The sequence below is a fragment of the Somniosus microcephalus genome, chromosome 27 (assembly GCF_052327205.1).
Source record: "Somniosus microcephalus isolate GS21.2 chromosome 27, FLI_Smic_1.0, whole genome shotgun sequence".
Classification (NCBI taxonomy): Eukaryota; Metazoa; Chordata; class Chondrichthyes; order Squaliformes; family Somniosidae; genus Somniosus; species Somniosus microcephalus.
The window spans coordinates 10,265,952-10,291,401 of NC_141013.1; the positions used below are offsets into that span (position 1 = coordinate 10,265,952).

Genomic DNA, 25,450 nt, shown 5'->3' on the forward strand with positions numbered 1-25,450 from the left:
GTGTTAAAAGGGCTGCTCGATGATGTAATATATCTTAAGGCTGGGAAAGAAAGAGATAAAAAAAATTTAAGAAATGACTGCATAGTTGAAAAGCCCAGGGCCTTGTTTTAACTGGAGCTGGCCCAGCATTATGATAACCCTGTGTCTGTGGTACGACACTAATGTCTCAAATGAATGACACGTACTGCTAAATATAGCTTTACCTGTCTACATCTAGAGATTTGCAGCCAAACCCTCAGTAAAGACACACTCTCCTACAATTACTTAATGAGTGAGAGCACACCCAGTGTGGTACTGAGCCATACAGCTCAGAAAGTTCGATCCCCGCTCTCTGCTGAGTTCACGGATCTCAGCTAGGGTGGCGTGTAGCCGAGGCAGTGGTTTTAATGGGGGATTTTAACTTTCATATCGATTGGGGAAAAGCAGACGAGCAACCTGTCAGAAAGGTAGTGAATTTCTTGAGTGAAATGCAAGGTCTTTCTTTATCTCTCAAACATCTCAAAGTATTTCACATCCAAATAATTAAATTGAAGAGATGCCGTTAACATGTGGCTTCCTTTTGAGAGGGCTTTTGAAGAGGAAGAGAGAGATAGTAAGGCAGAATGATTTAGGAACTTAATTCCGAAGTGCACAACCCTGTCGGCTGAAGGCTTAGTCAGCAATGCTAGAGCCAGAGTGGGGTGGGGGGGAAGAGAACAGGACACACAGATCAGAAAAAGTGGGTGCGAACTGGGAAACAGGGCTAAGGTGAGTCCAGTGGTCAGGTAGAATCTAGGAGGCCATTTTGGACCGTCACCGAAGCCCTTCAGCGATCTCTCCTCAGCCTTGATGACGAAATGCTTGGAATGGATTGAGGACCCCACAGTACAACCTGCAGGATCAAACCTTCCTCGCAAACAGTGGACGACCATCAACCGCCTCAGAACCGGTCATGGTCGATGCTGCCACCCTTCTCCATAGATGGAAGGTTAAAGCATCCCCATCAAGCGACTGTGGAGCTCCTAAGCACACCCTGAAGCACATCATTGAGCACTGCCCTCAGAGGAAACTCGCAGGCAGCCGACAAGATATCCACACTGTTACACCGGAAGCTTTGGCCTGGATATCTGACTTGGGATATTGACATTTGATTTGTTTTGCTACTACCATACGAAAGAAGGAGGAGGTAGGGCGAGACCATGGAGGCATTGATAAATGAGCGCAAGAAATCAATGCCTCTCGCTGGCCCAACATGGGAGGGAAGCAGTGTGAAGACTAACAGCAGCAGAATCTGTCCCTCCCCAGCAGATACATGCAGCTCATCGCTGACATCTGGAGGCAAATGTTGGTCCTTGCAGCTCAGGGAGAGGGTGAAGAGGAATAAGTCACAGAATGGTTACAGCACAGAAGGAGGCCATTCGGCCCGTGCCGGCTCTCTGCAAGAGCACTTCAGCTAGTCCCACTCCCCCGCCCTTTCCCCGTAGCCCTGCAAATTTTTCTCCTTTAGGTACTTATCCAACTCCCTTTTGAAAGCCGCGATTGAATTTGCCTCCACCACCCTTTCAGTCAGTGCATCCCAGATCCTAACCACTCGCTGCGTAAAAAAGTTTTTCCTCATGTCGCCTTTGGTTCTTTTGCCAATCACTTTAAATCTGTGTCCTCTGGTTCTCAACCCTTCCGCCAATGGGAACAGTTTCTCTCTATCTACTCTGTCCAGACCCCTCATGATTTTGAACACCTCGATCAAATCTCCACTCAACCTTCTCTGATCTAAGGAAAACAACCCCAGCTTCTCCAGTCTATCCACGTAACTGAAGACCCTCATCCCTGGAACCATTCTTGTAAATCTTTTCTGCACCCTCTCTAAGGCCTTCACATCCTTCCTAAAGTGCGGTGCCCAGAATTGGACACAATACTCCAGTTGAGGCTGGACCAGTGTTTTATAAAGGTTCATCATAACTTCCTTGCTTTTGTACTCTATGCTTCTATTTAAGTCGGAGGAGGAAAGCACAAACTCCTTCAGGTAAATCTATTGTGTAAATGTTTATTGTGGGGAAAATGAAATGTACATTGGTTTATAATCTAACAGGAAAACAGGTGATAAATAAAAGTTTAATTACACAAAAAAAGGCTACCAGCGATCACAGGAAACATTACAGAAATGTAACTATTTGTTTACAGTTTCCACTTTTTTTTTTACATTAATTACATCAGAGATAAAATAATTAGGTTTTTACCCTTATAATTATTTTTACACAGAATCGAGAAAAATACAAGGTGTACCAAGGTACAAGTAGATTTTTCGTTTATCCTCAGGAATTTTTTTTTTGAAAGCAGAGAGGTATATAAAATGCTTGAGAGATATCCTGAGCACATCCACAATTTCAGTTAGTGCATAAATGTTTTCAGTACAAGGCAGGCGCGTCTGAATCAAGCGGTTTAAACGGTGTCGAGAACCCGGACAGGGGAGGGAGGAGGGGAATGTTGAAAGTGCGGAGACCGATTACTGGTGAACGATCTGCATTGCCAGCTCTGTTGGGCAGGTCGGCGCAGACTGCTTCAGGAAAGGACTTGGGAGGGTTCGAACCCGACCGGCAGACAGCTTCCACGTGGAATGGTTTGGCCCCTTTTCAAGAGACACGACATCGTCTCAATGTCGAGTTGCCCTTTAGGAATTGGCTGATGGCCAAAGATTATACACGAGGTGGCGAGGAGGAGGGGGAGGGGAAGCATTTATCAAACTCACAGCACACCGAGAGAGAGAGAGAGAGAGGCATTAAACACTCATTAAAAATTCACTCGGCAAGATACCAAGTAAAATCCCTTTTGTTGGGACTCCACTGAAAGGCAGAAGTACTGGGGGAAAAAATTTAAGCTTTGCAAAATTAGAATAAAAATCACTCCTGTTATCCTGTACATGAAAAAAATCAGTCTTAAAACAGATTTTTTAAAATAAGCACTTTGGGGCTTAATATCCTGTGTGCTATCTCTAATGCACGGGTTAATGTGTCACTGTTAAATTCCTGTCTGTGCTATTGTAACAGTCACAAACTCCTAAGTGGATTAACCGTGTTAAATTAACACAGGCAGGAATTTAATGTGAATGGGTTAACCAGTGTACAATAATGATGCTAAGATTTTCAAAGTCAGAGTAGTCAATAGCTGGGCTCCTGCCTCTGACAGTGCGGAGTTCCAAAATAAGCAGGAGTGCTCACTCCTACAGAACACTGCTCCATAAAATGACAGCATACAGAGGCAAAGAAACCCCCTTTTGTGGTTTGCTGTACAAGTGGAGAGGGGGAAATTTGAAAAGGCCCCGTCTTAAAGACAGACAGACGTAACTGCATCCCTCGGTACCTGTTTACAAATAAAAATATTACCCTTTAACTAAATCTGCCAATCCTGCAGAGGGTGAGCTACCTACCCCCTTTATTGGGCACTTCAAGCATAGGTTTAAAAAATGAAAGACCGGGAATGCTGAAAATCTGAGTGTGCTGGAGGAGGCACGGCCTTCAGTATCTGAAACACGAAGACTCGTCAGCGGAACTGGCAATTCAGAGCCACAGTCGAAATGTTAATCTGTATTTTCTCTTTACAGATACTCACGGACCGGTCACGCATTTGCAGTTCTAGTTTTAAATATTAGCAAGTATCTGGTACAATGGTCAACACTATCCCCACCCCACCCAACACACAGTAACCAAAATAAAAACAGTTCTGATGAAGGGTCAGTTAACTCTGTTTCTCTCTCCACAGACGCTGCCTGACCTGCTGAGTATTTCCAGCATTTTATCTGTTTTTAGTTCAGATTTCCAGCATCCACAGTATTTTGCTTTTGACACAGTAACCGAGACCCTGCAACAGGTGACTGCTCTTGCCCTTGCAGCACCCTCCAATGCGTTTAAACAATAACCCGGTGGGATTGACCAGGACCGGCTCCTGGGTGCAGGCTCATCACCGCCAGGAGATTCACCGCGGGCCCGAGTGGTTTTACTACTTCTCATATTGTGCGAGCAGCACCTCCCGATTGTTAACCCTGGTCTCGCCGAAGGTGCCTCTATTCCAGAAGCACGTGAAGTCACTTTGCTACATCTAGCACCACTCCGCTGGATAAACAGCAATACCTCGACATCACGACATCTCCTGCAGTTCTGGCATTCCTCTCCTCTCCCCCCAACAACCCTTCACTGGGGCAAGATATTTGTACAAAGATTTATGGTCTGGATAATTAAGCAGGACAGGCACCAGGATTATGCAGCGTTGTGTCACTTGAATGTCTCATCCTAGTGTGCTGCAATTTATTAAATAATCGTAGTTAAATCACTCTTGTTTAAAAAAAAAGAAACAAATGATTCTGTCTGCATTGAATGATCAGAGCTGGGACACAGGTAGTGTCGCAGCAGCCCGGGGCTGGTGAAGGAGGGGGTGGGGAGGGAAGAGGGCTCCTGCTGCTCATCACGGTTCAGTGTGAGAGTGTGTACACAGACATCAGACATCGGGCTTGGATGTGATGCCCTTTCATGGCTGAATACACCCTCACCAACCGAGGCTCGGACAAGAACGAAACGACCACTTGGGTGAGGAGACACCTAGTGCCCGTGGAACCAGTGCCTCAGCACAAGTCATTCCCTTCAGGAGAGAAGAGGAGTCAAAATGTAATTAAGAAATACCACTTTTTTTGGGGGGGGTGGAGCCTACAGGGATTTGCCATGAAGGGGTTTCCTGAGAAACCTCGTCACATCCCTTATTGACATTTCTGGAGTAGTTTGGGGAGGGGGGCTCACACATGGGACCCGTGCTGCCCCCGGTAACATACGGGCAGACTCCACCACACTCCAATCCGAACCGTACCCATCGCCCTCCCAAAACAAAGGCCAATGACCATGGCTATTGCAATCGCTGCAAGTAAATGAAATCAAAGCAGGCACCAAAAACTTAGGGGGGGGGGGGAAAAACCCCCTATATTAAAAAAATAATACTTATATAAAATCAATAGCAGCAGCTCTTAAGATTATTAAATTGAAACTAGACCACAGGATCTGGTAGAAGCTTGCAACTCACGCACAGTGGTTGTATTCTCTCTTGTATACGGATTCTGTGTTTGGTAAAATGCATCCCCTTCCCCTTGGGCAGGAGGAAGTCCAGAACAAAACTGAGACGGCATCTTACAGTAAAACTCCCATTTGAAGTAATTCCCCGACATTTGCGTTTGGAATCCATGACGAACAGCACACATCACGGAATTGTGATTGTCCCCTGATTAAAGCAAGAAGAAAGCTTGTAACAGTGTACAGGTTAAAAGAAAATTTGTTCCTTTAAAGTGCTTCGTGGCTTCAAACCATGCTAAGGAGATGATACCCCTTCAAGCTGGCCTTGTGTGGTCTGGAGTGGGCCATGGGATTAACCGTAACCCTTTAATTTTTGTTGGGTAAGGGTATTAAGGGTTGTGGAACCAAGGCAGGTAAGATGGAGTTAAGCTACAGATCGGCCATGATCTAATTGAATGGTGGAACTGGCTTGAGGGGCCAACTCCTGGTCCTAACCCAAAAGGGACCACCAATTCTTAAACAATCCAGAAGTCAAAAGTTATCTGGGGCACAACAGGAACTGACCGGTCAGTCGGTCTCCTCCATGTGGCTATGCTTCACCTCACTGTCTCTGTTTTAAGCTGGGCGCTTCCCTTAATCATTGAAATAGTACCTCGTAGTGAGACAGAGGCATCAGGGGTAAAAGGTAAATTGGGCAGTCATGGTCCCTCTACAGTTGAACAGTGCAAACTCTCCCTTCCTACTGTGCCCCCAAACAGGCACTCCCCCCAAAGCATTAACACCAACAAACCAGAGTGTTTAAGAAACTGTCCCTTAACGAGGTGTGTTTGGAAAGTGGTCGGTGTTCAGTGGTAACATGTGAATTTGTGTCTTTTATGCGGATCAAGGTGAGGGCCGTTGGTACGGGGAATGGAACACTTTCCTACTGCGGGCACCCGGTGCTAGCATCAAGGACTCGCAGGTCACGGCTAAGCCAAGAGCAAGGCTTCTTTTGCTTTACGTTCTAAGCTTCCCCTGCAGCCCCAGCGTGACATTGCTCCGTTTCCCCACCCCAGCTACCCATGGCCTCTGTGAGCGAGATTCCCTATTTAGTGCCAGATTATAGGCAGTTTTTGTGCTGTGGACTGGATTGAGACTGCCTGAACTCAATCCACATAGGACCCCCCTAATGCAGGCCAAAGAGACTTTGATCCCTCCAGTCTAAGCTGGCTTTGAACCCAGGTTCCAGAGGTGAAAGGCCAGTGCTTTATACACTGCACTATCCTGTTGCCCCCCATCAAATCATAAGCAGGCCAGCCAAAAGAAGATACTATCCATTAAAAAAAATTATGAGATGATCTAAACAAAGATAATTAAAATATCCCAATTAACATTCTAGTAGAATGGAAATCAAAGCAAAGGAAAAAAATAATCAAGTATAAGCCATTGTGCACGGATTCCACCCTTGCAGCTATACACGGTTTCTGCTTTTTAAAAACATTATACATTCAGAATTTAATTTTACATCATTTGACATCATTTCTTCCCCTCAAGATTTAAATATTAACATGTTTGAAGGAAGAAGAAAAAACCTCAGACTTTTCTCTCCCCAAATGGGAGAAATGCACATGTTTTAAAAACCATTGCACTCACTGCAATTCTATTTACATTTTAGTCTGCTGGTGCGGAGGGGAGAGTTCATCCCACACACTGACACCAGAAATTCTAAGTGACCAACCTAGCTGGTAAATCAATCTCTCTAGCCCTGCATTACTAGCATCCCCCTTTGCTATTTGAGTCTGTGGTTTGTCCGGTCACTGGAAGAATGGCTGGATCATTTTTGGTCGGGTAGATTTGAAAATGCCAGGACTCCCCTCCCTCCCTCCCCGCCCAAAGTCAATAGCCAAGGCCGGAGAGAATGCAAGGAGCGAGGGGTGGGGGGGGAAAAGTGTTGTCACTAGCTTTTCAGAAAAGTGCATCGGTCAAATGCTCACACTGTCTTGGAAGTGTGAAAAAGCCCCCAATGCTACAATTCCAGGTGCTGCCGTTCCAAACAGGTTGTGTCGGGAGAGAGCATCTTAGGTTCGAGGTACACAGCTGTCACTGGTGCTGGCAGCTCTGGGGCAAATTTGAGGGGCTGAACTGGGAGCGTTGCACAAGAGTACGCTCGACTCGAGTGCGATATCTCCTGAAGTATATCGCCGCCAATGCATACAACAAACCTAGTGACAACACCGTGCCTTAGAAGACAGCAAGAAATACTGAACAATTTGTTTCTCCACGCTGATTCAATCTGCATCAGTTTCCAATAGCAGATGGAATATTACAGCTTTGCCTACGGTTTTGGTTAAGAAATTCCTGGCAAAGATAGACTTCAATTCAACCGGATTTTTTTTCTTGTCCTTTTGGCTAGCATTTAATCAATCAATTCTTTCATTATGCAGAGAGAGAGAGCGAGAGATCAATATACCAACTAAATATATATATTTATTATTTCGGCATGCATTTTCATCAATACCATCACCACAGAGCAGTGGGAGAAGGCAGTGCGGGTGAGACAAATCTGGCCCCACACACAATCTACAGGAGGGTTTCAAGGGAGTCCCCAAGTCCGCTCTCTCCCCCCATCTCCACATGAGTCTCTAATGCAGGAAAGCTCAGCAGTAGAAAACCTCTTCATTGCCCAGTAGTTCAGTTGCAGGGTGCTTTGTATCTGGTGTTGTCTGATTGAGCGCTGAGCCGCCTGCTGCGGGTAGGACATCTGAGGAAAAAACAGAACAAAAAAGAAATTTACACTTTACTTTTAGAAACTTTAGAAAGATAGACTTGCAATGCCTTCCCCCCCAACCCCCAGTTAAATAGCTTTTAAAAAAAAAAAATCATTCATTCTCCAATATTTTTATTAACTAATAAAACGAAAATGAAAAATGCACAGTTTTTCTGAAAGCCACTGACTTTTCTCCCGGGTGTTGCTCGCAGTCCTGGAGATTAATGTTCCATTCCTGGAGACGCCAGGGTAATCCTTGAAGGTTGGCAACTAATGTTTCCCCAGTCCAAAGATGTGCGGGTTAGGTTGATTTGGCTATGATAAATTGACCCTTAGTGTTAGGGGATTAAATACGTGGGGTTACGGGGGTAGGGTGGGATGTGTGTCGGTGCAGGCTCGATGGGCCGAAATGGCCTCTATCTGCACTGTAGATTCTGTGATTCTGAATTTTTTTTTTTTTTGGGTGCGCGGTCCTTTTAAACGGACCGTTCAAAATTTCGCGCACGGGTGAAATGTCCCATTAAAAAGCCGGTGATGGGCCTGCGCAGGACCTCCAGACAGCTGTGTGGCTTAGCGGGAACGTTGTTGGCAACCTCCCCCACCCACCCCCCCAAGGCCAGAGACGTGAGGCCTAAGTTCCGACCACCGCTCTAGCGGAGACCGGCTATCTCAGTAATGAACAGGGCTTGAAACAAAAATGGCCAGAACATTACAACCCGTCAAAAATGCCGTTCAACAGCCAACTCAACAGGAGTTATTTCAACGCTCTTTTAACTCCGAAATGTCGGCCATTACACACCTGGATTGCACTCGGGCGGCAGGTTTCCAGACCGGTGACCTTTGCCCTTGCGGTGTTTGGACTTCTTCTCCTTTGGTTTTGCGAGCTTGAGTAACCGCGGTGGGATGGGGTTGTTTGTCTGGTTTGTGGTGCTCCGCGGTTGACTCGTGAGGTTCTTGGCTTTGCTTTGTGTGGAGTCTGTCCAAGGGGGGCTGGGGGAATTCTCCATTTCCCGCTTTGTAAGGTGCGTGTCCAAACGTTCCTGGTTTAATGAATTACAACTGAGGTGTTTTGTTGAGCTCGGGGATCCCTCGGTCGAAGCGCCCGTTGTTGTCGTAATCTCTCGATCAGAGGCCTGTGAACGTGGAAAGGAAAAGTTGGAAAATACAAAGCTTGAATTGAACACAAATCTCTCTTACCCTGCCTCAGTTTATGCTCTTCCTGCCCTGAAGGCGCGGGCCCCTCCGCGGGGGGGGGGGGTCACTGGGCGCTGGCCCCTCCGCGGGGTGCCCTCCTCACCCAAGTGTCTTTTCTTCATATACGAGTTTACACGGCAAGTGACTGCTGGCTGTGGAATTGTCCGGTTTTGTTCTCAACCAACATCCTCAGACACTAGCCTTGCAGTGGGAATAAAGGAACAGGGGGAGGCCATTCAGCCCCTCGAGCCTGTTCCACCATTCAATTAGATCATGGCCGATCTGTATCTTAACTCCATTTGGTTCCTTAGGTTCCGTAACCCATTAATACCCACACCTAACAAAAATCGATCTAACTCAGTTTTGACATTTTCAATTGATTCCCAGCCTCAAAAGCTTTTTGGGGGGGGGGGGGGGGGGGGAAAGAGTTCCAGATTTCCACTACATTTTGTGTGAAGTGCTTCCGGAGATCACCCCTGAACAGCCTGGCTCTAATTATAAAGATATGTCCCCTTGTTCTGGACTCCCCTGACCAGAGGAAATAGTTTCTCTCTATCTATCCTATCAACTCCTTTAATCATCTTGAACACCTCACTGGATACTGGGTGACTCAGGAACATTAGCTAAATTTCCACCTCCCTACTTCAGAAATGCCGACTCCAACTACAGCCCCCTGTCCCACCTGAAACGAGCTGCCTCAGCATGGATCGGGAATTGAACCTGGGACTTTCTGGCCTGTATGGCTTAGCTACACCAGCCAAGTGCCTTGATCCACACTGAGCCATCAAGTGAGCTAAAAATAACATAAAATGCTGGAAACACTCAGCAGGTCAGGCAGCATCCGTGGAGAGAGAAAGAGAGTTAACGATTTGGGTCTGTGACCTTGCGTCAGAGCTGGAAAAATATAACAGATTTTAAGCATGTGCAGAGGCCGGGAAAGCGGGGGGGGGGGGGGGGGGGGGAGCGGAGGAAACAACAAAATGGACGGTCTGTGACAGGGTGGAAGGCAGGTGTGATTAAATATTTATCCCTTGATCAACATAACAAAAACAGTTTATCTGGTCATCATCACATGGCTGTTTTGAGGGAGCTTGCTGTGCGCAAATTGGCTGCCGCTTTTCCCACATTACAACAGTGACTAACTTCAAAAATATTGGCTGTAAAGCGCTTTGAGACGTCCGGTGGTCGTGAAAGGCGCTGTATAAATGCAAGTCTTTCTTTCCGACTGCTTAAAGGCAACATTAATGTAAACACTGGAAGAAATGGCCTGTTTTAATGGACTGCAACATCACTTTGGACAGCATACACAGCGAAGGATGAAAATATTTTCTTTCAAGGTTTCATGTTTCAGGTTTGCCCCTGAAAGACTTCAGTGTTACTAGGATTTCACTAAAGTATAATGGTAGGTGTGTAAAGTTTTCACACTTGTGTCTAAATGATCTGTGGTAAAACACCCAGCAGGACAGTTGTAGATTCTGCCCTTCCAAACCGGGATTGCGTCTGGCGTGCTGTTTCGGGCTGTGTAACAACAAGGTGAAGTATTGGTGGCAACAGTGGGAGTAATTTGTTTGAAAAGATTAATTTAGATTTTCACACAAATGTGTGGCACAGCATTAAAGTGGACTGGCTAAAGTGCGAGCTTTCCTACAGCATATAGGCACCAACGCTCTAAATAACCCCAGTGACAACCATGCAATGGATGTGTTAGTGTGTGAACCACTGCTGTACTGAGCCCTAAATCGCAGAAGACCAGAGTCAGAGAACCATTGGCATGGGCCGGGATGTAGGGCTGGAAGAAGTATCAAGGAGTCAGACCATGGGAGGTTGTGTGAACCGGTGCCTTGGTGGTTAGATAGCTGGTGCAGTCAGTGAGCAGGACATTGTGTGGGACAGGAAGTGGGGTTTTAGACCAGTTGGGAGTTTGGGCAGGGTGGAGACCTGATACGTTAACTCTGTTTCTCTCTTCACACATCCTGCCTGACCTGCTGACTATCTCCAGCATTTTCTGTTTTTATTTCAGATTTCCAGCATCTGCAGTATTTTCTTTTTGTATTGGAGAAATCCAGTTTGGAGTTAATGAAAGCCTAGATAATAGTTTTAATGGGAGTGAATAAGGGTCAAAATGGACACTGTTACAAGATGTGGAAGTAAGCGGTCTTAGTTCAGGAAACTTTGTGATATCCGGCACCGACGGGACCGAGCTGTTGCTGTCCCATCAAAACTGCCGGACAAACCAGCGCTAATGTTGAAACATACGGAGATTTTGAGCTCCGTATCTGGCAACAAACCCTGTTGCTTAGCTTCTAAACAGTCGGCCGTACCTTGCAAGCGTCTCTGTAGCGTCTCTGTAGCTTAGCAACAGCTTCAGCGAGACCTTGCAGAGCCTGACTGTTGAGAAAAAAGCAATGAAAAGAAAAAAAACCTAACGAAACGGCTCCTGATTTTTGCCGGTGGCTCGAGCTTGCTGGACATTTAGCCTCCGGATAACACAAAGTTTCCTGTAATGGGTTTGATGTGAAGCTGAGCTCAGGGTCAAATAGGGGACAGAGATCATGTGCCACCTGGTTCAACCTAAGCAAGCACTGGGACAGGGTGGGATGGAGTTGGGGGCAACCATAAAGGTAGTTGGAACCAAGTGGTGCGAATGTGGAACTCGCTACCACAAGGAGTAGTTGAGGCGAATAGCAGAGATGCATTTAAGGGGAATCTGGATAAACACGAGGAAGAAAGGAATGGAAGGATATGTTGATGGAGTTAGATGAAGAAGAGTGGGAGGAGGCTCATGTGGAGCATAAACACCGGCACAGGCCTGTTGAGCAATATGGCCTGTTTCTGTGCTGTAAATACTAAGGGCTGGATTTTCATTCGGCAGTCGGGAAGGAGGTGGGACTACAACTTTCGGGTTTTAGTCCCGCCTCCATCGACGTTCGGCCAATCCACGCGATTTTAACTTGATTGACCTTGTTAAGCCCGCCCAGCGGGCTCAGCAGGCCAATTAAGGGCCACCCGGCAACAGGTGACGTCACAGACTGAAATTTCATCTGTCAAGACGTTTTGACAGATGTAATATCAGTGTTTCACAGCTGTTTGAAGCTGTCAAACACTGACAATCTGACTTCTAACCTGAGTCCTTCTACGCAGACTCAGTTAGAAATCTCACCGGCAATGAAAGCTGAAGGCTGTCACTTTTTGACAGTTTGCAGCCATTTTGCTTTCAGTGCCGGCTGAATGATGGACTCCCGAAGCCTAGAGGAAGAAAGGCTGTAAAGGTAAGTACAGGTAATTTAAACTTCTTTACACACTTTAGACACACCAAACACACTTACCTTTGCACTCATGCACCCATCACTCACCTGAACACCGACATCTCGACCCCTCCAAGTCCTTCAACCCGCCGGCCCGCCTGCTCTAACCTGGCGTGGTTTGGAGCCGTCGGGAATCCCACACGACACCCCTCAAAATAGGATTAGGCTAAAAACTGCCTGTTAACAGGCAGTTAATTGGCACCAATCCCTTCCCGCCTCGGGTCGGTGGGTCCCAGTGTGGGACGGGTACCCGCCTCCTCTGAAACTTATGTGGAGGCGGGTTTTGGGCGGGATGGTGTCGGGACCCCCGAATTCGGGATTTTTGCCCCCCGCACGCCTAAAAGCCCGCCTCACGGCCCACTGAAAATCTGGCCCTAAGTATGCAGAGTTCTTGGTGGGATCTGAATAAACTGGCTTCAGGTTTTCCAATATTCGATTGTAGAAATTTATCCAGGACTTGAGGTCAGATAACAATCTGAAAACAGAGAGGTGGTTTTGGAATTGACGGTGGTGTTGGAGAGTGTGAGCTGGATGTCATCAGTATACGTATGGAAACTGGCCCCACGACGGGGTAAGGTCTCAGGGTGAGAATGCCAACAAGGAGCACAGTCCTGCAACTGAAGGCAAAAACATGTAGGGTGGTCTTTGCTGGAAAGCTTACCCCGTGCTGTGTGGTTTTAGCTTGTTAAACTCCAGCAGGTACAATCTCCTACACTTGGGGGTTACTTAAACCATGGCTTTTTGCCAACCCTTGCCCAAATTCAATGGACTCAGCTAAGTCGGGTGTGTCCCCCCATAGGGGGAGATTGTGTGCGTTGCATCCAGTGGTGTGGATTTCAGGAGGTTGGTTTGGAGTCTTTTAAGATGGTGATGGATTTCTACAGGTCTTAAACAGCCGACTAACAAAAAGGAAGACAAAATATTTCTGGTACTGTGCTATTTACCGCACGAGGAAGCCTGTACCTGTGAACTGAGGGAGTCCGAGTGCGAGAGACTGTCCTGTCTTTGGTGAGTTAGCTGCTCTTCCTTCCTCTTTAGCTGCTCCTTCTCCTTCTCCAACTGCTTCTGCGCGGCCCTCAGCCTCTCCAGGTCCTGCTGGTACTCCTCTTTCCTCAACTGAAGCTCCTCTCTCTGCTTCTCCACCTCCTTCCGCAACCTCGCCGTCTCGTCCTCGTGCTGGGCCACCCTGGCCTCCTGCTCGCTCAGGTCCTTCTCCTTGCCCTCCCATTCCTTCTCCCATTTCTTCTTCTCCTCCAGGTGCTGCGCCTGCTGCCGCTTCAGGTTGGCCAGTTCTTGCCGGTGCTTCTCCAAACTCCGCTGCTTCTCCTGCTCAATCAGGGAGTTGGGCCGCAAGGACGACCGTGTCAATCGCTCGCTCCGCTCGCTCAACGCTTGCTTCTGGTCCTCAATGAATGAATCTTGCTGCACCACAACAGCCTGCCGGGGACACAAGGAAAGCGATTATTAAGTGCAACAAGCATCAGAAATAGTTTGAAGGGGTTTCGGGACATAGAACTGTATCACAGCAGGCAGTAAGTATCTTCAGGAAGGGGGAAGGGGGAATTGACAAGAGAAAAATACAACAATGTTCACCCATTTTTGGTGAATTTTGTAGCAAATATGGCAGAGTTGGGACTAAGCTTGATCCGTGGACACTTGTGTTGTACGATGATGGTCTGTTCAAATTCATCCATTAAATAGTCTTATTCCACATTATCCTGTTATGCACTGTTGGCATGAATTCCCCTGAGTATAGAAGATTAAGGGGTGACCTAATTAAGATGTTTATGATTATTAAAAGGAGTTGATAGGGTAGATAGAAACTATTTCCTCTGGTGGGTGAGTCCAGAACAAGTGGGGGGGGGGGGGGCATAATCTTAAAATTAGAGCTGGGCCATTTAGGAGTGATGTCAGAAAGCAGTTCTTCACACAAAGGGTAGTGGAAATCTGGAATCCTCTCCCCCAAAAAGCTGTGAAGGCTGGGGCTTAATTAGAAAGTTCAAAACTGAGATTGATAGATTTTTGTTAGGAAAGAGTATAAAGGGTTATGGAACCAAGGTGAGTAGATGGAGTTAAGATACAGATCAGCCACAATTAACTGACTGGCAGAACAGGCTTGAGGGGCTGAATGGCCTCCGCCTGTTCCTATGTTCCTGACTTTCTCTTAAAATGTTAATTTATAATGAGAAGAATATTCTTCAAAAAAAATTAATATCATGTTGCAATTAATACTCATCTTCTCTGACTCTAACTCATTCTTTCCCAACAACCTGCATTTATATTGCACCTTTAACGTAGAAACATATCCCAATACAATTCAGAGAGGAGAAAAGGATTGGATGCAAGGGTTAGGATAGATGATTGAATGTTTGGGTGAGAAGGTGGAAGGGTTGGGGAGAGAGCTCTGAACAGTAGGGTTGAAGTGGCTGAAGGTTCAGCGACTGAAAGCAGAGCAGTGGGGATGGAGATGTACAGCCGGCCAGAATCAGAGGACTGGAGGACATGGCAGGGCAAGGTTGGGCGAGAGGAAGGCTATGCAGGATTTTTAGATGAGAACTTCAAACTCTTGGGGGGTATGGGGAGCTAATGTAGATCAGCAAGGATGGGGGAGATGGGTGAGTAGGGTTTAGTGTGGAACAGGATGGAGTGGTGGAGGTCACAGGGCCTCAACTCTGAGCAGCATCTTACCTCCTTTCTCCCAAGATCTGCAGGTTTTTATACTCAAGCTTGGGGTCACCTAATTGCTACTTACATAGAAGTTACAGCACAGAAACAGGCCATTCGGCCCAACTGGTCTATACTGGTGTTTATGCTCAACACGAGCCTCCTCCCACCCTACTTCATGTCACCCTATCAACATATCCTTCTGTTCCTTTCTCCCTCATGTGTTTATCCAGCTTCCCCGTAAATGTATCTATACTATTCGCCTCAACCACTCCCTGTGGTAGCGAGTTCCACATTCTCACCACTCTCTGGGTAAGGATGTTTCTCCTGAATTCCCTACTGGATTTATTAGTGACTCTCTTATATTTACGGCCCCTAGTTCTGGTCTCCCCCACAAGTGGAAACATCTTCTCTATGTCTACCTCATCAAACCCCCTTCATAATCTTAAGGACCTCTGTCAGGTCACCCCCTCAGCCCATGAGCCCATTCAGTCTTTCTTGCTAGTTGTGTTGTAAAACAATACAACAGTGATGAGGTACAGCCTGGCAGATTCAGTTTATCAGCAACTCATACAAGAAGCTGATAAACTGTTCTAGTGGCTACTTCTTGATTTAGCTCAAATTCTCACCTACTCTTCTAAACCTTGGTGATCTTGGTTCCTCTTCTGGGTTTCTCAAAAAAAAATTGATCTTGAATAGATTTTGCCTTTCTGGCAGGTGTATTATAAAGTACGACCCCCAACCCCAAGATAGATTAACTACAAGAATTGAGCTTATTGCTGCTGAACAGTCGAGGGCGCTGTTGGAACACAAAACAGATTTCTTGACTGAGTAAAGCGCGACCTCATCTTCCTCCGATTACCACTTGCTGCCTCTGAAGAAACTCTTCAATTGACTGCTGGGGAATGATCAAGGGGTATGGGGAGAGAGTGGGAATATGGTATTGAGATAGAGGATCAGCCACGATCATATTGAATGGTGGATCAGGCTCGAAGGGCCGAATGGCCTACTCCTGCTCCTATTTTTCTATGTTTCTATGATTAACTCACTCCTCATTCTTTTCAACAAGGTCCCCGGTTCAATTCCAGTCTGCAGATGGGGCACTACAGTTGCCCTCAGTGCCCCGGGGCTAGGGAGGGGCACTGCACCTGATCAATAGTGTGCATAGGTGGACCACTGGATGAAGACTGGAACCGTCCTGGCAACAATGGCTGTCTCAGTTCACACATGAGGATTGGCCATAATGGCATCGTACCAAGGGTGACTGGCACCAGTACAACTGCATCCCATCTGGAAAGGATGGGAGAAAATTGATCTGGGTGCTTCAGTGGTCAAGTTTTGGGACTTTCATTCACAGAAAGAAAAGCAATGAAGGGGTAAATGTGCATCCCAAGGTAGAGTGGGCCCTGCCCAGGGTTCTCGGTCAGTTCTGGCAGCTTTAGTAACCACTACTGATGGGCTAAGTGCTACGGACGTACCTGTAACCCAAGCAGCAACTGCTGTAGACTCAGCACCCTGTGGAGCACGTGCTGCAACATAAACAAGTCGTGTAAGGCGGAACGGCAGTAAGAATCTGTGAAGCCAACGCTCCTACCTCTTGTGTTAACACTAAACCCAGAGAGAAGCAAACATCACTGGGAGCGAAATATAGTACGGAATTTTTTATTCAATCATTCACTGGATGTGGGCGTCACTGTCAAGGCCAGCATTTATCGCCTAGTTAAGAGTCAACCACATTGCTGTGGGTCTGGAGTCACATATAGGCCAGACCGGGTAAGGACGGCAGATTTCCTTATGGCAGATTTCCTTCCCTAAAGGACATTAGTGAACCAGAGTGGGTTATACTGAGACAATAGCAAAATACTGCGGATGCTGGAAATCCGAAATAACAACAGAAAATGCTGGAAAAACTCAGCAGGCCAGGCAACATCCGTGGAGAGAGAAACAGAGTTAACGTTTCAGGTCGAAACCCTTCGTCAGGACTGAGGCTAACAAAGGGTTTTGATCTGAAACGTTGACTCTATTTCTCTCTCCACGGATGTTGCCTGGCCTGCTGAGTTTTTCCAGCATTTTCTGTTGTTATTTTGGGTTATACTGATGCTATTCCAGAATTATTTAATTAACTGAATTTAAATTCCCCAACTGCCGTGGAGGGATTTAAACTCACATCTCTGGATCATTAGTCCAGGCCTCTGGATTACTAGCCCAGTGACATTACCACTATGCTACCGAGGAATATGACTCCCCCTCTTCCCATCACACTTATGCATCTAAAAAGTCTTGCTTTAAAGTCACGTCCTAGTTTCTAAAAGTTAGGCATTGCGGTTAAACAAAAATAAACCTTGCCTGTTAGTCACCTTTAGGTACCCAAACGGCCTTTTATGCTAGTTGGGGTCAGGTGACAGATTAATTACCACACACTGAATTATCTCCTCCACGCAAACCAAAATAAAAACTGCCCCAATCCCTTTCTCAGATTAATATAAGTTATTAAAAATCCTCAAAAACTTCAAAAAAAAAAGTCCTCAAACCCACAACTCATTAATTGCATTTTACACAGGTGTCATTGGGGTATTTACACTGGTAGTTGCCGCAGACTGGGTCTTGTACAGCTGGTGGCGCCCCGACTTAACCCTCCTGGATTTGCCAAGGTCGCCTCCAGGAGCTCCTGGCAAAAAGCAGGTCTTCCTGGGGTCTGGCCGGAGGTTTACATTGGCTCCCAAGACCTGTGCTCTGTGGGAAACGAGCATCTCACTCACACCAATGTAAAAAGCAGCCAACACTGCCAGCACCATAAATCAACACAGTTTATGAAAAAAAAAAATCTCAACAGTGTTCCCACTTTGTGATCTCTAGTCATCTAGTGAATGGGGGTGAAGACAGGGTTGGGACTGGATGACAACCACAGTCCAGGTTGACATATGGAGACTGGCCACTTGGGCGAGTTACTGAAGGGTAGTCGGTGCCTGTGGAACCCGCTTCCGAGGTTTTTGGGGGGGGGGGGGGGGGGGGGTAGAAATCAAGAAAAAAATTTAAATGGTCATTTATTTTTTTGAGTTACGGAAACGGTGAGTTATTACTTGGCTTCCTGCCTTGGATATTGCGACACTGTTAAACGTGTTTAACTGAGGGCTGCGCAGTGTATCATTTTCAGTGCTTGTCCAAATATACCTGCCGATTTGTATTTAAAAATCAGCCTTACCTCATTCTTTCTGGTCGGCAGCAACAAGTTGCTAGTCAGTCCCTATTAAAAGTAAAAAGGAAAAAGTACTGATTGGAGACCAACCGCCAGGTTATCTTTGGTAAACTTCAAAATAAAAGAGTGATCTGAACTCAACGCCACAACCTGCGTTCCCAACCCCAATGATTCAGTGTGTCAATGCACCTCTGGGTCTTTGGTACTCAGCCCAGAGACAGACCAGGAAAGCCCCAGGTTTGAGGATCACTCCTATTAGCCACAGTGCCGCTGGGCTGAGGAGGTCACCCAGAGAAACATCTACACGGAAGTGTTCAGGAAACGTCGCGGAATTTCCGATTAAGAAACCGTTCCAGTCGTTATTCTTTCATCGTTTGTATCGTTAATCATTTTAAATAAAAAAGGTAGAAAGGGTTGTGGTTTGCAATTCAACGACTCCTCCCTGCTGCACCCCATTGCATGGCAAGGTACAGTTACAGAACCTAGCCACCAGAGGGCACACACTAACCACACGAGTTAGAATTACACAGGAGGGCACACCGATCCCACCAACAGTGCGGCTTGTCCAGGCAGGGTTGCCCTGGAGTCTCCAGGAATTGAAGATTAATCTCCAGGGACACTGCCATGAACAACCCAGGAGAAAAAAAACCAGTGTGTTCTTTTTCATTTTCTAAGAACATTTTTATTTATTAGTTATATAAATATTAGACATGGCGAAGAAAGGGGTTTTGACTGGGTGGGGCGGCTGGAGGCAAGAGGTCATGTCCTGAAACCTCCAGGGTTAGTATCCCGATGGTCAGGTGGTGTTGGTTGAGGAAGGAATGCTGGCCTGAAGGCCAGGAAAACTCCCTGATAAATTGCCAAAGTGCATGCAAGACGTTTCAGCGAGGATCATTTACCTTCTTCAAAACGCTGTCTGACTCGGTTCTGCGAAGGTCTTGCCCATCTTCCACTTCATCTTTCTCCCCATCTAGGAGTGAAGATGCTGCAGTTTAGCTTACCAGAGAACTTGTTCACAGGGCAAAGCAGCCCGCTTGATTGGCACCCCATCCACCACCTTAAACATTCACTCCCTCCACCACCGGTGCACCGTGGCTGCAGTGTGGACCATCTACAAGATGCACTGCAGCAACTCACCAAGGCTTCTTCGGCAGCACCTCCCAAACCCGCGACCTCTTCCACCTAGAAGGACAAGGGCAGCAGGCGCGTGGGACCACCACCGCCTGCAAGTTCCCCTCCAAGTCACACACCATCCTGACTTAGAAATATATCGGCCGTTCCTTCATTGTCACTGGGTCAAAATCCTGGAACTCCCTCCCTAACAGCACTGTGGGAGTACCTTCACCACACGGACTGCAGCGGTTCAAGGCGGCTCACCACCACCTTCTCCAGGGCAATTAGGGATGGGCAATAAATGCTGGCCTTGCCAGCGACACCCACATCCCATAAAAAAAATTCACGTAATGAAACGTCTCAAGGTGCTTTAGAGGGAGCAGTGGATGTTGAGCAAGAGGAAAGGAATTACATAGAATGTACAGCACAGAAACAGGCCATTCGGCCCAACTAGTCCATGCCGGTGTTCATGCTCCACACGAGCCTCCTCCCACCCCTCTTCATCTCACCCTATCAGCACATCCGTCTATTCCTTTCTCCCTCGTGTTTATCTAGCTTCCCTTTAAGCAAGTGATGAAAGGCACAGTCAAGGGGCAAGGTTGGAGAAGGCTTGTGGGGAAGAGAGGTAGCAAAAGGAAGGAGCTTGGGAAGAGAATTCCAGAGTGCAGGAAGTTTCTGCCACCAGTGGTGGAGTGGGGAGAATGGGGTGCACTGTCGGCAGGAGAGTGGCAGGTGCAAGTGGGGTGTCGGGCTTGTGATTATAGAGGTAGGCGGAGCAAGGCTATGGAGGGATTTGAAGATGAGAATGAGGATTCATGTAGGATGTGTATCTGGCTTTCTCGAATTTCCTATACTCATTGGAGTTTAGAAGAATGAGACGGGATCTTATTGAAACATAAAATTCTGAAGGGGATTCACAGGGTAGATGCAGAGAGGATGTTTCCCCTTGTGGGGGAATCTAGAACCAGGGGGTATAATTTCAGAATAAGGGGGCACCCATTTAAAACGGAAATGAGGAGGAATTTCTTCTCTCAGAGGGTTGTGAATCTTTGTAATTCTCTTCCCCAGAGAGCTGTGGAGGCTGGGTCATTGAATATATTTAAGGTGGAGATAGACAGATTTTTGAACGATAAGGGAGTCGAGGGTTATGGGGAGCGGGCAGGGAAGTGGAGTTGAGGCCAAGATCAGATCAGCCATGATCTTATTGAATGGCGGAGCAGGCTCGAGGGGCCAAATGACCGACTCCTGCTCCTATGTCTTATGTATGTTCTATGTATTTCATTCTAATAAAATGTAGGACCAAAACATGAATATAACAAGTGGTGTGATACAACAGCCAGGGAGGAACATCCAAACTCCTCATGCCTGGACAGGAACACTGAACACCCAACTCCAGGAGAGGAGCACCCCACGCCTGGAGTTTTGTGTTCAGTGAACCCCAGGGCACATTATGACTATTTTGCTCCCATCGATTTTCCAGAGTGTAGAAGCTGATTTGTGCCATGGTACAAGTTCTGCATCCCCCTCTGATACTCTTTCCTCACGCCACCCCCGCTGCAGTGGTCATTCTTTATGCGAGAGCCTAGGCAGTGAGAAGTGGCGGGCTATTCGACTATGAAGGGCAGCACAGCCAAGCCTGATCCCGTTCTCACCCATTATTCAAACACGGGTGTATTCTCGCAGAGGCCACTGGATAATGACCAGGACCTCCAGCTGTTTTTTCCCCCCTCTCATCCCTAACCAAGGGACCACTGCAGCATTGCCAACTGCTGCCTGGGCCGAGACCAGCCCACTGCGTGGGTCTGAAGGCAAGATTTCCATTTTTAGCGCGATCTACTTTTGTTGGAAGATGCACGACTTGTTTTTAAAAAGGCACAGACCCTCTATCAACACGGACTTACTTTTCGTGGCACTCATCTGATGGCTGTCAAAGCCTCCAAACGTCTCGGCCCTCCTGGGTAAGGAGATGTGCCCCATGACCCCCTCCTGCTCTGCGATGCCGGCTCCCTGCTGTCCGATAGCGCCTCCGAAGCTCAGAGACAGCAAGTTCTGCAGGTTCTCGACTGGATAAAAGAAAGAGTTCAGTAAACAGTCGGAAGGAGTTTCAAAACAAACCCAGAAAACAGGTACACGAAAACGAGTCAGTGCGGTCGCCAGGCGTATCTACTGGATCTTGTGGACCACGAAAACCCACATTTAACCCAACACAAATAACAGCAGAAAATGCTGGAAAAACTCAGCAGGTCAGGCAACATCCGTGGACAGAAATTTGAGTTGACATTTCGGGTCGAACCCTTCTTCAAAACTGGAAAGAAAAGATAGATCGGAGGCAGGGCTGCGATCGGACAAAAGAAGGGTTCGACCCGAAACGTCAACTCAAATTTCTGTCCACGGATGTTGCCTGACCTGCTGAGTTTTTCCAGCATTTTCTGTTGTTATTTCGGATTTCCAACATCCGCAGTGTTTTGCTATTTAACCCAACACACTTCAATGTTGTGCGCCGCACTTCTTGTGTAACAGAACGCACTCAATCCATGCCCTCAAATTGCTCCCACTTGTAGTGCCATCAATGAGAGACCTGCAAACACCAGTACCTCAGCCTAGCTCCAGACACAACCCACGTTTGGAAGGGCAGAATCTCTAACCGTGCTGCTGGGCGTTTTAATGGACACCGTATAAAAATATTGCACACCCCTGCACCTGCCATTACACTGACCATGTCTATTAACACTGTCTAGTCCATACAACAAAGACTTGACTTCAGCTTTGGATACAAGTCAATAGAAAAACCCCCCCGAATATAATGCAGTATTATTCGATCTTTGTCATATCTCCAAATGCCCATCATCGGTAATGAGCACTAAAGTGAAGAGCTGTATGGAGTGCGGACAAACACTCATCAATACTCACTTCATTTCCAAGCTTTGGTGCTGAAATAGGGAGGTGCTGACTGGTGGGGGAGGGGAGGGGAGGGGGCTATGGTATTTCCACGTGGTGAGAGGGTGGGGGGGGGGGGGGGCGCGGGGGAAGGGAACAAAAAAAGAGCAGGGAAAGTTGCATCTGAGTGATTCCTGCAACAGTGAGAGCACAATTCACTGGCTCGTCTGAAGGATGTGTGTGGAGGGGTCCCTATGAGAAATGGGAATAGGTGATAGGGTGGCCACAGGAGCACGTGTATGTGAGCCTACTGTGCCATATGGTGGTAGAACGCAGACCCACTAAAGAGCAGTTTCCCCATCCCCTTCTTCTTAGGCAGTCCCTCCCCCATCTGGCTGTAGTCACCGCACAGATGTGCTAATCAGAGACCCAAACACCTCCCAGTGCCGCGGCCTAGACACGACCTTTCACCTTGCGACCAGGGTTCAAATCGGATTGGTGAAGGGCCCCTGCAGAAGGTGAGTTTGGACAGACTCAACACAGCACCCAGCAGACACGGGCCCACAGCAGAAAACTGCCCCCATTTGGTTGCCACTTAATTCGCAATTTCACCGAAAGGGACGACAGGATCACGGTGCGGCAAATGCAAATACTTTACACTGCTGCAGCAAGGGGGCGCTCTTGTGAGGTTGAGACAAATTTTGCTAGGGCAGCGTTGAGGGAGCTTTACTTTGCATCTAACCCCTACTGGATCTGACCTGGCAATACTTGATGGGACAGCACAGAGGCTGCTTTACTCGACATCTAACCTGTGCTAGATCGGAATCCTAAGGTTGGATTTTACCAGCCCCGAGAAGGTGGGACTGATGGGAAAATCCCCCAAAATGTGAGCGGGTCCCAAACCCGCCTCCAACCAATCTTCTCTGGAGTCGGGTGCCCAATTTGTGCAGGGACCCGACTCCTAGCGGCGAGAAGAGGATTATAGCCACTTAACTGCTGTTAACAAGTAGTTAAGAAGTTTTTTCCAATTTTTTGATTGTTGCTGTGGGCTGCCCGATGTCAGGGAACCCCGCTAGGGTAAGTGAGTTGTGCTATGAGCCTGTTGTTATGTTGGTGTTTGGATGATGGCTGCAGAAGTGGTGTGAAGGATGCAATGGGACACTGGTTAGTATCAGAGGTAAGCAAATGTTGTGAAAGTAATTTTTAATGTGGTTAGATGTTTCTGCAGGTGACAAGCTGTGAAGTGTTTGTGCAGCCTCATCTCATCGGGAGAAGTGACAGATGGCTTCTGCAATCTCAGCTGCAGCTGCCATCTGTTTTAGCCTAAGGTGAGAGTAATTGGAGAGCCTTGGTGCAAGGGCTCACCTTTGGACAGTGATTGTCAGTGTTTGACAGCACCTCAATGCTGTCAAACACTGTCAAATCATCGGTCAAACAAGTGTGGTGCATATAAGAAAACCGGCAGATGAAGCGTCATCAACTGACGTCACCTGACACCGGCTTTCCTTTAATTGGCCAGAAAGCCCACAGGGCAGGCTTAACAAGGCCAATCAGGGCAAAATAGTGTCTGTTCATCAGACGTTGCTGGGGGCGGGACTAGAACCCGGAAGGCAGCAGTCCCGCCCCCAACTTGTCTCGGTGAGTAAAATCCAGCCCCTAGTGTCTAAAGATTTGAGTTATGAGGAAACAGCAGAGAAACTTAGGCTTGAAAGGAGGTGAGGGAGGTCATCTTATAGAGGCATACAAGCTAGTAAACAGTATGGAACAGGTAAATGCAGAACATCAAACGAAGGTACAAGAGTAGGACAAGGGGACACCGGTTCAAATAAAAAAAAAGGGCAAATGTAGAACTGATATAAGGAAGTTCTTCACATGAAGAGTGAGCAATGCTTGGAACGGACTCCTGGATAGAGCGGCGGGGGTGAAAACTCTGGAATAATTAAAAAAAACAATTGGATGCTGCAATGGGGGGGGGGGGGGGGGTGGAGTGAAGTTAGGATTTTTCTGGATGGATGAAGCAAGATGGATTGGATGGCCTTCCTCAACCGTAATTACTGTGTGTTTGGCGGAATAGGCTCGAGGGGCTGAATGGCCTACTCCTATTCCTATCTCGGCGTGTTCAGTCCCGACACTGGGGGCCTGAAACTACAAAGTATTCTTTTCCCTCACTCTGATGAGCACAAACAATTTACAATGAAACAGAGAAACGGGCATCAATTGTGCAGACACGGATGAATAAAATGTTTGGACAGGAACTGTTCTGAACTGTCTGCACCTTCTCGGCTTGTTTCCATGCCCTCAGATTGTGCTTTGTGATTTGATTTCTTTTAACTGAAGCAAATCTCCTGATTGCTATTTCCAGGATACGGCCAGCAGTTTACGTATACAGAGCGGCCCCTGTTTCTGGTCTGATAACAGTATCAAAAAGCTGCAAGACAGAAACTGAGAGATGTCGATCTCCTATCTCCCTAGACAGGCTGGCGCATGTCTAAAAAGTGCACAAGAAATCAGTTTTCCTTTCCCTTCTGTTGCCCTTCCTTCCTCTACTGAAGACACAGGCTTTTGTTTAATTCATTCATGGGATGTGGGCTTCGCTGGCAAGGCCGGCATTTATTGGCCACCCTAGTTGCCCTTGAGAAGGTGGTGGTGAGCCGCCTTCTCGAACCACTGCAGTCCGTGTGGTGAAGGTACTCCCACAGTGCCGACAGGGAGGGAGTTCCAGGATTGCAACCCAGCGACGATGAAGGAATGGCCATTCTTGCTATGCTATTCTACAGGCATCTTCCCCAAGTATTAGCAGGCTATTCAACCATGGACACATGTATTTTCCACATTACCAGATAGCAATCAGGAGAAGAAATACAGGCTGGCTTCACTCTCCCTGTCCCTTCCCAACCCCTGCTACCCCCCCACCACAAGTCCAGGGGCACTGAGATCCAAAGGACTGCTCAGCCTCGACCCCAGCTTATATCAGCCAATGAGCACAGACCAAGGATTGAACCTGGGACCTCAGTGATCTGCATGCCTCAGTACCACACGGGGTAGTGTATTTACCCACTGAGCCATTGGGGGAGTGAACATCACTGAGTTTACACTGTGAACAAAGCCATTCCCTGGCAATGTGATGCAGCAACACTGTGCATCATAAAACCCCCAAACTCACATCACTTCAACTTTGCACTATGGGCTTGACCCTTGACCTAGGTTCCTCTCTCATGTAGCCTAGAACTTCCTCCCTAACAGCACTGCGGGAGAACCTTCACCACACGGACTGCAGCGGTTAAAAGCGGCGGCTCACCACCACTTTCTCGAGGGCAACTAGGGATGG

General features: G+C 47.3%; 1 protein-coding gene across 5 annotated transcripts in view; it reads right to left on the reverse strand.

Moving 5' to 3' along the window:
* Positions 1 to 2,007: 2,007 nt before the first annotated feature.
* The window catches only part of LOC147099964 (A-kinase anchor protein 13-like), a 482,784-nt gene continuing 459,341 nt past the window's right edge, over positions 2,008 to 25,450 (reverse strand). For all 5 annotated transcript variants that reach the window (XM_085968506.1, XM_085968508.1, XM_085968507.1 and 2 more), the window contains 7 exons: positions 21,147 to 21,308; positions 19,032 to 19,102; positions 18,139 to 18,180; positions 16,415 to 16,465; positions 13,236 to 13,709; positions 8,573 to 8,906; positions 2,008 to 7,767 (listed from right to left, as the gene is read on the reverse strand). In XM_085968506.1, coding sequence (XP_085824632.1) covers positions 7,664 to 7,767; positions 8,573 to 8,906; positions 13,236 to 13,709; positions 16,415 to 16,465; positions 18,139 to 18,180; positions 19,032 to 19,102; positions 21,147 to 21,308 — 1,238 coding nt within the window. In that variant the 3' untranslated portion in view covers positions 2,008 to 7,663. The remainder of the gene's footprint in view (positions 7,768 to 8,572; positions 8,907 to 13,235; positions 13,710 to 16,414; positions 16,466 to 18,138; positions 18,181 to 19,031; positions 19,103 to 21,146; positions 21,309 to 25,450) is intronic.